Source organism: Grampus griseus (genome assembly GCF_964374135.1).
Source record: "Grampus griseus genome assembly, chromosome: 2".
Taxonomy (NCBI): Eukaryota; Metazoa; Chordata; class Mammalia; order Artiodactyla; family Delphinidae; genus Grampus; species Grampus griseus.
In genome coordinates, this window is record NC_139018.1 from 25,481,642 (window position 1) to 25,499,308 (window position 17,667).

Genomic DNA, 17,667 nt, shown 5'->3' on the forward strand with positions numbered 1-17,667 from the left:
TTTTCCATGAATTCAGTATTCCTGACTCACGGGTAGTCAGTGCTTAGGAATCCTCCAGGACTCACACTCAGAGAAGTGGATGAGAGCTGCCAGTTCATAACCAGGAGGAGAGGTGCTGAAGCCACCATCAGGAGACCCTGAGACTTGGGCACACACACCCTCCTGCGTAGACTCCTTCTTCTTCCCGGACAGGGAGCCGAGTTGATTGGTGTCTGTTGTTGCAGGAGATGCTGGTTTGGAGATGGACATGCTAGAGGACCTTGAGACACTGCAGTTTGAGTATGGGATTCAAGAGGAAGACCACAGCTGGCTGTATTTGCTGGGCCGTTCTCATGGGCTGATGACCAAGGCCTGTGCCCATGCAACCTTCTTCTGCAAGCTACTCCATAATTTGAGGTAAGCTGGGTCTCCAAGGTCAGGCAGATGGAGAAGAATTTCACTGCAGAGACTCCAGATGACTTAAACTTTTTATATTGGAGAGTAACTTTGGCAGGGGGAGTGTCCTCCTACCTTTTACAACCCACACTCGAGTACTGCTGGTCTGAAAGCACCAGGGAAATGCATACCAGGGTCCCTTGGCTGTGTTTATGTAATAAAGCATGGATTAGTGGTGATTTCCTTTCAGTGAGTAGACATTAAATAATCCATTCATTCGTTCGTTCATCCATCCTATCATTCACTCCCTCATCAGGATGACCAGCTTGTCTGCCACAGCTACTAATCACTAGCCATTCCATGGCTACTGGCTGAAAATGGGGTCATTTTTTTCTTTTGGGGCTGAGCTAACAGTGGAATGCTTCCTCACAAGAAAGCTTCCTGGAAATTTGGGGGTCCTTATGGCTGGATGACTTGCCTGAAACCAGGAATACTGATTTCCAAAGAAGCTCTCAGTCCCGTCCTGGCTTCTGATGCTTAAGTAGGAGGTGTGTGAGAGCCAAGTACCTAGGACTAGGCTCCTGGATTCTGTAACTCTAGGTCACTCCTAGAGCATTTGTCCCCACCCCCCAACCCCTCAGTCTGCTTCTCAGTTTACTTTTCTCTGAAATTAGATTAATTCCTAATTAATCTAATGGTGGGACCAGATCTGAATTAAACATGTTATAGATACAGCACATACCCGAGGAGGCAGACTACTCAAGAAGTTTGCTGACTGGCTGACTGATAAGGATGCGTAGTAAACCTATTGGCTGTCTCCAAGGTGAGTGATGAGAAACCAACATGGGAAACTTCCAGGAGGCATCTTCTGTTTGGAAGGATCAGGCACAGAGAGAAAATGCTCTCCTTTTAACCAAAAGAGAAGCCTTAACTAGAATGGGGCTTGTGATGCTTACATGGAAACTCCAGAGCTTTAAGACTCCAATTTTCACAGAAATACAGAACAAATACAAGATTGCCATATAACAACATAAAAATGCCTTATGTATTCAGAGGTCAGACTTTGTTCATCTTGGGTCAAGTGAACCTCCAGAAAGAGTGGCCTCAGATCCTTGATCCTCAGTTTCTTAGGTCTGTTTTCCCTTATAAACCATTTACTGTTATAAATCATTACGTTTGGAAAAAAGCTAAGTTACATGGTTTCCTGGGTTTGTGCAGAACTGAAATAACAAACTAGAAAGAGGAGGTGTATAGTAGGAGAGGGGTGCACTCATCCTGATGGAGATGGAAATTGACAGCTGTCTGCACGGGAAACAATGAAGGAACTGGCTCCCCATGTTCCAGGATAAGGTGTAATTGTAATTAGGCTGTTCACAGTGATGGTCCTGAGTCAAAGAAATGGTTAAGTAGTCAGACCTTGTGTTTAAGAAGGCAGGGAAATGCACGATACATATAACCCAAAAAATGTTCACTTAAGAATGTTTTAAACAAGTTCTGATCCTTTGAAAGGGGTATGCTTTACTTCCTGGAAAATTCACTCAGGAGGAACATTTCATTCCATCAGTGAAGCTGGATCAGTGGGACATAATTGGAATTCTACTCTCTGAAGTACTTATGGTGTCACAGCAGGCTGCATGTGAGGAAGTTAAACCAGAGAACGTCAGAGGTTGACGGTCAAGAAGGACTAAGGGTCTGCGTTTACTTGGGTGTGTGTCTGTGTTCATTCTCCAGAGAATCATTCTCCAGAAAATCATTACAGGAGAAGCAAACTTCTAGATGTCGCTTGGCTGGATTGCGTGAAGACACTCCTGATGACGATGCGTTAAAGGTGGGCATCATTGGAGGCGGCCACCTTGGGAAGCAGCTGGCTCACACACTGCTTCAGCTTGTCCCCATCCCAGCTGACAGCCTGAGGATCTCCACTCGGAGGCCAGAGGCCCTAGGTGAGGAGCTCTGCGCAATAGAAGGGAGGCTTGGGTGTGCTCTTTAGGTGGTGACGAGGCCATTTTGAAAGGGTCCCTCAAAAGAGGAATCCTCGCATACAGCATGCTGAGTTCTCAGCTTGCTAGCCCCCAGAAAAGCCAGGAAGATGGTTTTTTAACTTGTTCCTTAAAGCAACTTTCTTCTCCACCTAAATATTTATATCCATATCTCCTCCCTGTGCCCTTGGTGGCGAGATATCTTTCTGGGTCTTTGATATAGAGAAGGTTTCCAAACAGAATTCAAATTTTCTAACTGGACCAGTTAGAGTCTGAGTGGTGTTTACCAGTTCCAAATATTTGGCCTTATTCTTTTAAAATAACATTTACTGAAATTTTTTTTTTAAGTTTTATAATGATTCCATTTATTAACTTATGGTGATAGAAATCAGAACAGTGGTTGCTTCTGGGGAGACTGAGAAGAGGCCCAAGGGAACTTACTGGGGAGTTGGAAATATTCTGTATCTTGAGAGAGGTGTGAGTTACATAGGTGTATGCATTTGTCAAAGTTGATCAAACTATTTACTTCAGATCTGTGTGTTGCATTGTATGTAAATTATACTTCAAAATATTTTTAATGTAAAGTAATATATGAATGTTATAGAAAATTTAGAAAACTATAGGGAAGTAAATAATAACTACCTATAATTCTAGCAGGGTTATCATTTCTTTCCCATTTTTTCCTCTCATTATATCAGTAATTAACACTCTACAAAGCTTTTTGTATCCTGCTTTTTTCACTTAATGTATCATGAGCCTATTCTCATATTATTTGACAGTCTTCAAACTCATGATTTTAAGGTTGTATAGTATTCCTAAGTATGACTGTATGATAATTTATGTAACTGTGCCTTATTTAGTAGGACTTCCTTTTACATAATTTAAAAAACAAAATTACTAGGTCAAAGTACAGGTACAGCTTTATTCAGATATACTTTGTATATAATAAACTGCACATTTAAAAAAAAATTTCTTGGCCAGGCTACAAGGCATGTGGGATCTTAGTTCCCCAACCAGGGATCGAACCCGTGCCCCTTGCATTGAAGTGTGGAGTCTTAACCACTGGACCACTGGGGAAGTTCTAAACTGCACATTTTAAAAGTGGTAAAGAATCCACGTTCCAAAGCAGGGGACGCGGGTTCAATCCTTGGTCAGGGAACTAAGATCCCACGTGCTGCAGGGCAACTAAGCCCGTGTGCCACAACTGCTGAGCTCACGCGCCTCAATGAGAGAGCCCGCAAGCCGCAAATACAGAGCCCACGTGCTCTGGAGTCCGCGTGCCACAACTAGAGAGAGAAAATCCATAGCCACAACGAGAGAGAAGCCTGAGCACCGCAATGAAGAGCCAATGCACGGCAATGAAAAAAAGATCCTGCATGCCTCAACCAAGATCCCACATGCTGCAACTAAGACCCAACGCAGCCAAAAAAAAGAAAATAAATAAATAAATATTTTTTAAAAAGTGTACAGGGACTTCCATGGTGGTCCAGTGGGTAAGACTTAGCTCCCAATGCAGGGGTCCCAGGTTCAATCCTTGGTCTGGGAACTAGATCCCACATGCATGCCGCAATTACGAAGTCCGCATGCTGCAACTAAGAAGCCTGCATGCCGCAACTGAAAGATCCTGCGTGCCGCAACTAAGGACCCAGTGCAGCCTAAGTAAATAAATATTTTTAAAATAAATTTTAAAAATAAAGTGTACAGTTTGATGTTTTGTGACACGTGTATGCTCCTGTGAAACCATCAACGTAATCAAGGTAATGAATCTCTCTACCTCCCTGCAGAACCCACTCAGGAAACCACTGATCTGATTTTTTTTTAATTAATTGTTTATTTATTTTATTTTTAGCTGCGTTGGGTCTTTGTTGCTGCACGCGGGCTTTCCCTAGTTGCAGAGAGCGGGGGCTACTCTTCGTTGTGGTGCGCGGGCTTCTCATTGCATTGGCTTCTCTTGTTGCGGAGCACAGGCTCTAGGCACGCAGGCTTCAGTAGTTACGGCTTGCAGGCTCTAGAGCACAGGCTCAGTAGTTGTGGCGCATGGGCTTAGTTGCTCCATGGCATGTGGGATCTTCCCAGACCAGGGCTCAAACCCGTGTCCCCTAGCATTGGCAGGCGGACTCCCAACCACTGCGCCACCAGGGAAATCCCCACTGATCTGATTTCTGTCACTACTGATTAGTTTGCATTTTGTAGAGTTTTGTATAAATGGAGTCATACAGTTTGTACTTCTTCTTTGGTCTGAATTCTTTTTGTAATTAATTTTTTTATTGAAGTATAGTTGATTTACAATGTTGTGTTAGTTTCAGATGTACAGCAAAGTGATTCAGTTATGTATATTCAGTTATATGTATATATATATAGAAAATATATTACACAGAATATATTCTATATTCATATATTTCTTTTCCCATATAGGTTATTACAAAATATTGAGTATAGTTCCCTGTGCTATACAGTAGGTCCTTATTGTTTATTCTATATATAGTAGTGTGTATATATTACTCCCAAATTCCTAATTTATCCCTCCCCGCAATGGTCTGAATTCTTTCACTCTGCATAATTATTTTGAGATATATCCGTGTGTTGCATGTATTGATATTCTTTTTATTTCTGAGTAGTGTTTTATTGCATGGATACTCCATAGTTCATTTATTCCTCTGTTGATGGACATTCAGGTTGTTTCCAATTTGGGGCTATTACAAATAAAGCTATTATGAACATTTGTGTACAAATATTGGTGTGGATAAATGCTTTTATTTTTCTTGAGTAAACACTTGGGAATGGGGTGGCTGGGTCATATGATAGGTATATTTAATTTTTAAAGAAACTTCTAATATATTTTTTCAAACTGACCTACAAAGGATGTTGTTCAGGTATAAACTTTCATCAACAGTGTGTAAGAATACCCATTTTACTACACGCTTGTCAATTCTGGGAATCTTTTTTTTAATCACCATTTTAATATGCCTTTACAATTTTTCTTATTTTAATATGTCTTTCACTGATCACTAGAAGAATTAAAATTTTTTATAGGCTTATTGCTATTTCATCATTTTTGAGTTCTTTTTTGTTCAATTTTTCTGTTGGATGCCTGTATGATTTTTCTTATTGATTTGTAAATGTTCCTTCTGTATTAAGGAAACTAAAAAAATCTTAACCCCTCAAGGCAGATTTCTTAAATCTCATCAATAGGACCAGTATATATGACATTTCAATAAAATGCATATATTCTTCTGGGAAGCGATATGTTTATTAATAATAAAATTACAGTCATAGAATATCACTGTATGTTGTATTAAGGAAGCAAGAATTCAAAATGCTCAGCATCAGCTTCTGTGCACTTTTGAGAACCACATATGGAAGCAAAGTGGATATGCATGTTTTCTAAAGTTCTTCTTTGTCCTGTGTATCTTCCTACCTGGAAGTACCTGAGTACCCAGATAACCTCAGCATCAACTTTATCACATACTTGTGGTGGTTAAGAGAAGAACTGACCTCTGCAATGTCTAACATCCTGTTCTCTGATAACACTTAAAACATACTACCGTATGTGAGTTCACATTTTTACTTTTGAGGATCCAGATCACAATAAGTACAATTAAATGATTAACTACCAAGAAGTGTTTTTAGCAACTACATGAGTTATACATTTCTTTCTACATTTATAAACATCTTATTGACATTAAATTGTGTACACTGAAACTGTAAGCATATTTTGGCAAATTCCTCCCAACCTCTGCCCTATACTCTTCCACTCTCTCAGTCTTTCCCATCATTTCAAGCCAGTTAAGCTGTTTAACTTCAGCCCAGTCACAGAATTCTTGAAGCCTCAGTTTCTGCATCTATAATATAGGAATAACACTAGCCTCTGTCTCATAAGGTCCTTATGAGATTCCCTTAGATAACGTATGTACTTTGTACATTATCTGGTACACGATGAATTCTGTTAATTGGAGAAGGCTTCATTCAGACCTTTTTTCTTCCTAAAAAAAGAAACTCTGAAAAATTCTAGCATTTGGTCTAAAACATAAGGTAGGGATGAATTATCTTACAATCTCGAGCACTGCTGCAGTGGCACCTCCTGCCATAGTCATGGGGTCAGGGCTTTGCTGCGTGGCTTTTAGCAGGCATGAGGGAATCTCTTCTGATTAATGTGGTGGCAAGACTTGAGATAAAATAATTGTCATCCTCTCCCCACAGCTGATGTTGAGTTCGAAGTTCTTTGTACTGTGATCTTTCTGACTTCCTTTATTCCCTCCCAGATGAATTCAAGAAACTGGGGATCCAGTGCTTTTACTGTAACTCTTCTCTGGTGGAGTGGGCCAACGTGATATTCCTCTGCTGCCTGCCATCTCAGCTGTCTAATATCTGTGCAGAAATTCAAACCAGCCTTGGAAAAGCCTGCATTGTGTACAGCTTTGTGGCTGCCGTCCCACTACCCAGGTATCTTGTTAGGGTGAGCACAGGATTGGCAGGACTGCTCTGTCTGCTCATCTCCACCCTGGCCCCTACCTCTTGGAGTTGGTCATTCCCAGTCATAAGGTGGAAGCAGCTTCATTGGCAGAAGGACCAGCCAGCCTTTGAAACTGTGTCTTCCCCGCTTTTCCAGCACTTGTGGGTGGGACCTTTTCTTTGATGTGCAAATGTTTAGAACTGCAGTAGAGCATTACTTCCAACTACTTGAAGCTGATGAGTGTTCCCCTTGTACGCCACTCAACAGCATGAAAATTGATGTGGAGCATGTGTCAGATATTATTTTTGTACCTCGAGTGTCTAGCTCAGTGCCTGGCTTGGGGTGACATTGAGTAAGTTTTGAGTGGATGGGTGAACAATCCATCTAAGATGTAGTGCCCCAGTGCCGACCCACACCTGCGTTTGCCTGTGAGCAGTGCTGTGCAGGGGACTACATTGTTGGGGCTGGATGTAAACTCAGTGGGTCACGTGGTGCTTTATTCTAGTCTGGGCCCTGCACTTCCTGCGTTGGTGGCTTTACTTTCAGGTTGAAACTCCTACTGAAGCACACCAATGTCTTGCGGCCTCAGTATCAGTGTGTTGAAGATCTTGCCAGCATCTGGGGGGCCAATAAGGAAATCACAGCTGCTCTCCAAGACCCTGTGATTCTTCAGGCTACCTGTCCCTACAGTCCTGCTGGTAATGGCTCACGATATTTTTGGTACTTTTAAAAATTACCTTCCTCTTGGCCTACTGCTATCTTATTAAATCCCTGTGTGTGTGTGTGTCTGTGTGTGTGTGTGTGTGTGCGCGCGCGCGTGTGTGTGCGTGTGCGTGCATGCATGTGTGCTGAGGGTGTGTGTGTGTGTATAAGTACAAGCTAGATACATTCTCAGCTATTTAGGTTTTACATGGGAACAGCTTTGGTGGCAAAAAGTAGCCTTTTTAGGGAAAGCTAAGAAGTGTGATTAATCGGACCCTTTAAGGATGAATTGGAAACAACCAGAGGAGAGAGCCTATTTAAACCAGAGGATGCAGTGTCTGGGACTAAATGGCTTTTCCTTACTGTAACCTTGCAGTTTGCCTTATTGGCAAGGACCATTCTAGAGATTTCTAGAGATGCATTTGTCATCAGCAACGCCTACATTAACATATCTGTCTTCCTCTGGTAGGGTCAACATGCAATGTGTTATAAAGGGCACAAACAGGGTTCTTGGCCTAGAAAGGAAGAGCGCTTATCTTGAGGTTCATGTAACCAAACTGTCTTGGACAGAAGGTGGCTGTTCACCGTCTGGGGTTTGTCCTAGGTTCCCTGCAAACCTTTTTGGTGGTGCTAACGGGTATTTCCTTTTTCATTGATGTTTAGGGGGAATAATCCTCAATATCAAATGGTTGGAGGGAGTGTTCTATGCAGCCATAAATGTCTGCACAGAAAAGGACATGCCCCACTCACAAGTGCTGCAGCTTCTGAATGAACTGTTCCTCGCCAAGCACTTTGAAGCCTGTGAGAAAGATAGAGCGTCTTTCCAAAAATTTCAAGCACAAGATTTTGTCAGCAAAGCCTATGCCAAGAACCTGTCTCGGAAAAGGTAAAGTATTAGATGAGTGGCCATTCTAACTTCTCCCACACTGTTTTCTTAGAAGATGCTTTTATCTTTTTCCTTTCATGTTATCTTTAGAAATGTATAAAACGAATACATTCTTATAAAAAAAATCCAACTAGTGGAAAAGTGAGAGCCCTCCTTTGCCCCCCAAATCCCTTTTCATAGACTTTACCTCTGATGGTTTTTGTATTTTTGTCTTTCTACCTATGCATTTACAAACATATATTTATATTGTCATTATAATGTATATGCATATCTGTATCTATATATACATTTTAGAAACATGGGGATTATACTTACTACATCATAGGTACCATTCTATGTTAGTACAGTCATATCTATTTCATTTATGAGTGCTGTGCAGGCATCCATTGGATACATTTCTTTAGCTACATTTATTCATCCTATTTCCTCTTGATGGCAATGTAGTTCCTTTGCCCCACATTTTGCACAAAGGGCTGCTTTGAACATTTCATCCTTAAACTTTGCACACTTGTACCAGTAAAATTTCTGGGTCAGAGGTTATATATAGTTTATGTTTGATAGGTATTCCTAAATTGCTTATCAAAAAAGTGATACTTATATTTCTACCAATAGTGTATGAGAGTGCCATTTCACTATAGCTTGATAACTATTAGATCATTCTTTTTAATCTTTAATAATCTAATAGAGACAAATGGTTGCCCTTGTTACCAGTGACTTCCATGTCACTAAATTTATCCTTTTCTTCCTTGGCTATTGAACATGCCTTCCTTCTTGAAACAATCTTTTCTCTTAGCTTTCATGATACCCTCACATTCTCTTCATTTTCCTCCTGCTCCTCCGATTCCTCCTTTGCCAGCTCCTCTTATGCCCTATCCTTAAATCTGGGAGTTTTCAGGGCTCTGTCCTAGGCATTCCTTTCTTTTCATTCTACACTTTGTTCCTGGGTGATCTTTTCCACTTCGGGGACTTAGGTTGCCATTACATGCTCCTTTGTGGAGTTGTTCAGGCCAGAACCTGGAAGTAATCCTTGATCTTACCCCCCTCTTATCTTTTGTGTTCTAATTAATCACCAATGACCTGTGGTACACTTTCAGTTTGGGAATTTTCCTTCCCCCTTATCCTGGGATTCTCTTTGCCTCTCTCTTATGCTGGATCTCTTTTTCCTGGACCCCTCTTCCTCTGGATTCATTTCCTTCTTCATTATGGTGGAATCTGTCCTTCTCCAGTAGCTTCCTTAGAAAAGCCTGCATAGGAAGTAATTTTTAGGGACTGTGTCTGAAAATGTTTTTATTCTAACCTAATATTTTATTGAGAACATAGCCAGGTAGAGAATCTAGGTTAGAGCAGAAGCAAGAACTACAGTCCTTCAGCCTGTGGAAAGAAAACCACATTCACAGAAAGATAGACAAAATGAAAAGGCAGAGGACTTTGTACCAGATGAAGGAACAAGATAAAACCCCAGAAAAACAACTAAATGAAGTGGAGATAGGCAACCTTCCAGAAAAAGTATTCAGAATAATGATAGTGAAGATGATCCAGGACCTCGGAAAAAGAATGGAGTCAAAGATCGAGAAGATGCAAGAAATGTTTAACAAAGACCTAGAATAATTAAAGAACAAACAAACAGAGATGAACAATACAATAACTGAAAGGAAAACTACACTAGAAGTAATCAATAGCAGAATAACTGAGGTAGAAGAACGGATAAGTGACCTGGAAGACAGAATGGTGGAATTCACTGCCACGGAACAGAATAAAGAAAAAAGAATGAAAAGAAATGAAGACAGCCTAATAGACCTCTGGGACAACATTAAACGCAACAACATTTGCATTATAGGGGTCCCAGAAGGAGAAGAGAGAGAGAAGGGACCCGAGAAAATCTTTGAAGAGATTATAGTTGAAAACTTCCCTAACATGAGAAAGGAAATAGCCACCCAAGTCCAGAAAGTGCAGAGAGTCCCAGGCAGGATAAACCCAAGGAGAAACATGCTGAGACACATAATAATCAAATTGACAAAAATTAAACACAAAGAAAAAATTTTGAAAGCAACAAGGGAAAAATGACAAATAACATACAAGGGAACTCCTCCCATAAGTTTAACAGCTGATTTCTCAGTAGGAATCTACAAGCCAGAGGGAGTGGCACGATATATTTAAAGTGATGAAAGGGAAGAACCTACAACCAAGATTACTGTACCCAGCAAGGATCTCATTCAGATTCGAAGGAGAAATCAAAAGCTTTACAGACAAGCAAAAGCTAAGAGAATTCAGCACTACCAAACCAGCTCTACAACAAATGCTAAAGGAACTTCTCTAAGTGGGAAACACAAAGAAAAGGAACTACAAAAACAAACCCATAACAATTAAGAAAATGGTAATAGGAACATACATATCAATAATTACCTTAAACGTGAATGGATTAAATGCTCCAACCAAAAGACACAGGCTCACTGAATGGATACAAAAACAAGACCCATATGTATTCTGTCTACAAGAGACCCACTTCAGACCTACGGACACATACAGACTGAAAGTGAGGGGATGGAAAAAAATATTCCATGCAAATGGAAATCAAAATAAAGCTGGGGGCTTCCCTGGTGGCGCAGTGGTTGAGAGTCCACCTGCCGATGCAGGGGACACGGGTTCATGCCCCAGTCTGGGAAGATCCCACATGCCGCGGAGCAGCTGGGCCCGTGAGCCATGGCCGCTGAGCCTCCACGTCCGGAGCCTGTGCTCCGCAATGGGAGAGGCCACAACAGGGAGAGGCCCGCGTACCGCAAAAAAAAACAAAAAAAAGTAAGCTGGAGTAGCAATACTCATATCAGATAAAATAGACTTTAAAATAAAGAATGTTACAAGAGACAAGGAAGGACACTGCATAATGATCAAGGGATCAATCTGAGAAGAAGATATAACAATTATAAATATATATGCACCCAACATAGGAGCACCTCAATACATAAGGCAAATGCTAACAGCTATAAAAGAGGAAATCAACAGTAACACAATAATAGTGGGGGACTTTAACACCTCACTTACACCAATGGACAGATCATCCAAACAGAAACTTAATAAGGAAGCACAAGCTTTAAGTGACACAATAGACCAGATAGATTTAATTGATATTTATAGGACATTCCATCCAAAAACAACAGATTACACTTTCTTCTCAAGTGCACATGGAACATTCTTCAGGATTGATCACATCTTGGGTCACAAATCAAGCCTCAGTAAATTTAAGAAAACTGAAATCACATCAAGCATCTTTTCCCACCACAATGCTATGAGATTAGAAATCCATTACAGGGAAAAAAACGTAAAAAACACAAACACATGGAGGCTAAACAATACGTTACTAAATAACCAAGAGATCACTGAAGGAATCAAAGAGGAAATCAGAAAATACCTAGAGACACATTACAATGAAAACACGACGATCCAAAACCTATGAGATGCAGCAAAAGCAGTTCTAAGAGGGAAGCTTATAGCAATACAAGCCTACATCAAGAAACAAGAAAAATCTCAAATAAACAATCTAACCTTACACCTAAAGGAACTAGAGAAAGAAGAAAAAACCCAAAGTTAGTAGAAGGAAAGAAATCATAAAGATCAGAGCAGAAATAAATGAAATAGAAACAAAGAAAACAATAGCAAATATCAATAAAACAAAAAGCTGGTCTTTGAGAAGATAAAATTGATAAACCTTTAGCCAGACTCATCAAAAAAAGAGGGAGAGGACTCATAACAGTAAAATTAGAAATGAAAAAGAAGAAGTTACGACGGACACCACAGAAATACAAAGCAACAAGGATGTCCACTCTTGCCACTATTATTCAACATAGTTTTGGAAGTCCTAGCCATGGCAATCAGAAGCAAAAGAAATAAAAGGAATATAAATTGGAAAAGAAGTAAAACTGTCACTGTTTGCAGATGACATGATACTATACATAGAGAATCCTAAAGATGCCACCAGAAAACTACTAGAGCTAATCAATGAATTTGGTAAAGTTGCAGAATACAAAATAAATGCACAGAAATCTCTTGCATTCCTATACACAAACAACGAAAGATCAGAAAGAGTAATTAAGGAAACAATCCCATTCACCATTGCAACAAAAAGAATTAAAAAAAAAAGAATCTAGGGTAGAAACAATTTTCCCTCAGAATTTTTTATTTTATTTTATTTTATTTTTAGCTGTGTTGGGTCTTCATTGCTGCATGTGGACTTTCTCTAGTTGCAGCGAGCTGGAGCTACTCTTTGTTGCGGTGTGCCGGCTTCTCATTGCGGTGGCTTATCTTGTTGTGGAGCACAGGCTCTAGGCACGGGCTTCAGTAGTTGTGGCACACAGGCTCAGTAATTGTGGCTCACGGACTCTAGAGTGCAGGCTCAGTAGTTGCGGTGCACGGGCTTAGTTGCTCTGCAGCATATGGGATCTTCCCGGACCAGGGCTCGAACCGTGTCCCCTGCATTGGCAGGCGGACTCTTAACCACTGCACCACCAGGGAAGCCCATCCCTCAGAATTTTGAAGGCATTGCTCCATCATCTTTCAGCTTTTAAATTGCTGTTGAGAGGTACAGTGCCCTTCTAATTCTTCAATTCATGCTTGGTCTGAAATCTGTTCCTTTTCTCTCTGGAAGCTTATAGTATCTGTTGACTTCAGCATCCTGAAATTTTATTATGCGTCATGATGTGGGTCTATTTTAATGCACTGTGTTGGGCAGTTGGTGGGCCTCTCCCTTTTTCCCCTTAACTTAAAAAACAAAAGATTGTAAAATATGTACACAGAAAAGTATCTATTCCATAAATTCATAAATATACAGTTTAATGACTTATTGTAAAGCAAATATCCATGTAATTGCCACCCATAAAAGAAACAGAACATTCAATGGTCCTTCTCAATCTGCATGTCAAGTTCTCTAATTTTCTCCTATTATGTCTTTGATAATTTCCTCCCCTTCCCTCTGTTTTCTCTGTTCTCTCTTCTGAATATTTTATTAGCCAAATATTGGACCTCCTGGGCTGATCCTCTGATTTTCTTTAGCTCTCCTATTTTCATTATCTTTGTGTTTTTGTTCTGCTTTCTGAGAGATTTTCTCAACTATCCTGTTTTTACTATTATATTTAGAACGTTTTTTCATTTTGCTATATTTTGACTTTCAAAGATTTTTTTAGTCTCCAAATATTCCTTTTTTATGTAGCATCCTGTTGTCATTTCCCTATGCAATACCATCTTTTATCCCTTTGAGAATGTAAATGATAGAGTTTTTTCTTCTCTGAGGAGTCTTTCCTTCAGGATATTTTTGACCATTTATTTTGGTCTCTATCATTCATTTTAGAGCTTTCTTCAAGTATATGGAGAACCTTGATTGTCTGCTCATATTTTTTAAAAATAAATTTATTTATTTATTTTGGTTGCGTTGGGCCTTCTTTGCTGCGCATGGGCTTTCTCTAGTTGTGGCGAGCGGGGGCTACTCCCTGTTGCAGTGCAGGGCTTCTCATTGCGATGGCTTCTCTTGTTGTGGAGCACAGGCTCTAGGCACGTGGGTTTAGTAGTTGTGGCTCACGGGCTTTAGAGCACAGGCTCAGTAGTTGTGGTGCATGGGCTTAGTTGCTCTGTGGCATGTGGGATCTCCCCAGATAAGGGCTCGAACCCATGTCCCCTGCACTGGCAAGCAGATTCTTAACCACTGTGCCACCAGGGAAGTCCTGTCTGCTCATATTTAAGATCGTGGTTACTAAAAAGATGCTTGGAAACTCTGTGTTTGCTACTGTGGTCTTTACTACAGAGTGGTTTGATCAGCTTTTTCCTTGGGAAACCCTGAATATTGGTATCTTCAAGTCTTTGGGACCCAACTTGGGGAAAGAAAGCTGCACATGTGTAGGGAGAGGGGTGGTCTTATCATTCAGAATATATTTTTTCACTTTATTTCTCCCCTTTTCAGCATATCCTTGCCACTCAAACTGCCTGATAACCATGCCATCATCTGGGAGTTTGTTTAGAAATGCAGATTATGGGTCCCCACCCCAGATGTATGGAATCAGAATCTGCCTTTTTACAAGCTCCCAAGTGATATGTCCATTAAAGTTGGAAAAGTGCTGCTATATGGTCTTTTACATCAGATGACCTATTAGAATGGGAGGCATGGCATATTAATATTTCTACTATGATTGTAGTTTCTCAAATTCTGTTTATATTTATAATCTTCGTTTTATAAAGTTTGAAGCCATATCATCTGATGAACAGAAGTTTGTACTTTTTACATCTTCTTGGTAGATTATACTTTTTAATTGTATCCCCCCTTTTAAAAAAACTTTTTAGATAATTTTGATTCACATGCAGTTATTAAGAAATAATACAAAGAAATCCCATGTACCCATTTATCCAGTTTCCCCCAATGGAACAAACCATAGTACAATAGCTATACACAGATATTGTAAAACTATAGTACAATACCACGACCAGGATATTGACACTGATACAGTCAAGATACAGAACAATTCTATAACTAGGCATCCTTCATCTTGATCCTTCCTCCCCAACTTGGCAACCATTGAGCTGTTCTCCATTTCTATGATTTTGTCACTTCAAGAATATTATATAAAAGGAATCATATATTATGCAACCTTTGGGGATTGGCCTTTTTCATTTAGCATAATTCTCTGGAGATTCATCCAAGTTGCTGTGTGTATCAATAATTTATTCCTTTTTTATTGCTGAGTAGTTTTCATGGCAGTTATGTTTTCATGGCATGTATGTACCATAGTTTGTTTAATCATTCACCTGTTGAAGGACATCTAGGATGTTTCCAGTGTTTGGCTATTGTGAATAAAGATGCTTTGAACATTCATGTACAGGTTTTTGTGTAAACATAAGTTTTAATTTCTCTGGGACAAATGCTCAAGGGTGCAATGACTGGCTGCATGTTTATTTTTTTAAGACACTGCCAAACAGTTTTTCAAAGTTGTTATATCCTTTTACATCATTAGCAATGTATGATTCAGTTTCTCTGCATCCTCACCAGCATTTGATGTTGTCACTAATTTTTGTTTTACCATTACATCTATAGATCAATTTGTGGAGAGTTGACATCTTTATAATGTTAAATTTTCCCATCCATTTACACAGTATATCTCTCCATTTATATCTTCCTTATTTCATCAGTATTTCGTAGTTTTCAATATACAAGTCCTGTACATGTTTTGTTAGATTTACATCTAAGTATTCTATTTTTTGTGTGTGAAAGGAACTGCATTTTTAGGGTTTTTTTGCCCAAGAGTTCATTGCTAATATATATAAATAAAATTTATTTTATGTTTATTTTATATCCTATGACCTTGCTGAATTCGTTTATTAGTTCTAGGAGATTTTTTCTTTTTTTTAGATTCCTTTGGATTATCTACATGGACCATCATGTCATCTATATATAGCAACAGTTTCAGTTCTCCCTTTCCAATCTGTGTGCCTTTCATTTCCTTTTCTTGTATTATTGCACTGGCTACAACTTCTAGTGGTATGTTGAATAAGTGTGGTGAGAGCAGATATCCTTGCTTTACTCTTGATTTTTTTAATACTATAAAACCCTATGTCTTAATGCTTGTTAAGTTGAATTCCACTACAGACTAATACTTAACATTGCCCCATTTTTATTTGCATGTTAACTCCTACCTCTTTCCCTATACAGTTGAAGAGGGTATCTTTTTTTTTTTGAAGAGGATATTGTAAAAGAAATGAGGTCTCTTCCATTCCTAATGTCCATGATCCTCTTATGTATTTTCTTTCTAAATTCAAGGAAAATATACTGAAAAGGATGTTGATTTTATTGTCATAATCATTCTCTAATTATGAATTCCTCCCTAAATGCACTTAGAGAATTGTAAGTGTGAAAACTCATAAGTACAATGAAATCCACATGTTGAATAGACCCAGATGAATTTTTAATTTAACTAAGAATTTTAATTAGTTTGATATAGAAAATGAAGAACCTTATTTCCAAGTGGAGGAGAACTTTCTTTAAAGGAAATGTTTAACAGCAAAATCAGATGTATTAAACAGACATAAAAAAGTAACACTATTTTTTTCCTTACCCCAGGCCTTTCCCCTGGTTTGATCTGACTGCTGTGCAACTCAAGGAAACTCCCTTTAGCCAGTATCTCTCACACAGCACTACTTTTCAGGACAACCTTACCCACCTATACTGTGATTCATTTGGTATCACCCTAACCAAAGAACAAGAGCCAGAGGTTTCCACAGGTTTTTCATCCTAATAAGAGAAGAGACCTCAGGAATCAGGATGTTTTTCTCCCTCTACAGTGGTAATGCCCTGATTATCATAATTGACAGTGGAAGTCATGTGCCTGTATGGTGTTTGCCATATGTTAGGCAGTAAGGAATTAGAAAATTGTACTGATGGCTCTTTAAAATCTAGAATAAAACAAAAGGTTCTTTACATCAGTATATTTGGGTGTGTCTGGCTTTTGGAAGCAACTGAATGAAACCACATAACCTGACACACTTAAGTAAGCTGCTTCCCCAGCAGTTAATTATCAATTCAGTTAATTCAAATTATCTCTTGTCTAAAAGCTAAATTCAAGAAGTTATACTGTCATTATTAAATGGTTACATACTTCTTCTGTAGCATTCTTTTCCTACAATACGTAGCTACAGTATGTAGTTACATTCTTTCCCTTTAGCAGCATGTAGCTGACAAATGATACACCTTGACTGTCCCACACTTTGAGTAGAAAAATAAAATGTGTGGTAAACAATCTTAATTGAATTATGACTCATTTTAGGCTTATTTCAGCTAAACATGACTGTTCTGGTACTATCTTACTTAAAGCTGTTCCCCTTTAAACTATTTTAAACCATAAAACCATTTTAAAAAATAGCTGGCATTACAACTACTGGAGCCTGCGTGCCCTGGGCCCACATGCCGCAACTACTGAAGCCCGTGTGCCCTAGAGCCCGCGTGCCATAACTACTGAGCCCGTGTGCTGCAACTACTGAAGCCTGCATGCCTAGAGCCCATGCTCTGCAAGAAGAGAAGCCACCGCAATGAGAAGCCCACGCACCGCAAGGAAGAGTAGCCTCCGCTCAGTGCAACTAGAAAAAGCCTGTGCGCAGCAACGAAGACCCAACACAGCCCCACCCCCCAACAAAAAAAAGCCAGCATTTATATTAAATGGCTAAAAATAATTCTGCAAAATACAGATTTTATACCTACAGTTCAAATTTATTTCCTTTACGTTTTGCAATTACTTTATGTCAAT

General features: G+C 39.5%; 1 protein-coding gene across 1 annotated transcript; it reads left to right on the forward strand.

Annotated features, from left to right (window-relative positions):
- Positions 1 to 226: 226 nt before the first annotated feature.
- NOXRED1 (NADP dependent oxidoreductase domain containing 1) lies at positions 227 to 16,662 on the forward strand (the record flags this gene model as incomplete). The annotated part of the gene is made up of 6 exons (XM_082649354.1): positions 227 to 396; positions 2,122 to 2,318; positions 6,617 to 6,797; positions 7,354 to 7,505; positions 8,173 to 8,395; positions 16,488 to 16,662. Exons 1-6 carry the CDS (start codon positions 242 to 244, stop codon positions 16,660 to 16,662), a joined length of 1,083 nt encoding a protein of 360 aa, XP_082505480.1. The 5' UTR covers positions 227 to 241.
- Positions 16,663 to 17,667: the final 1,005 nt, after the last annotated feature.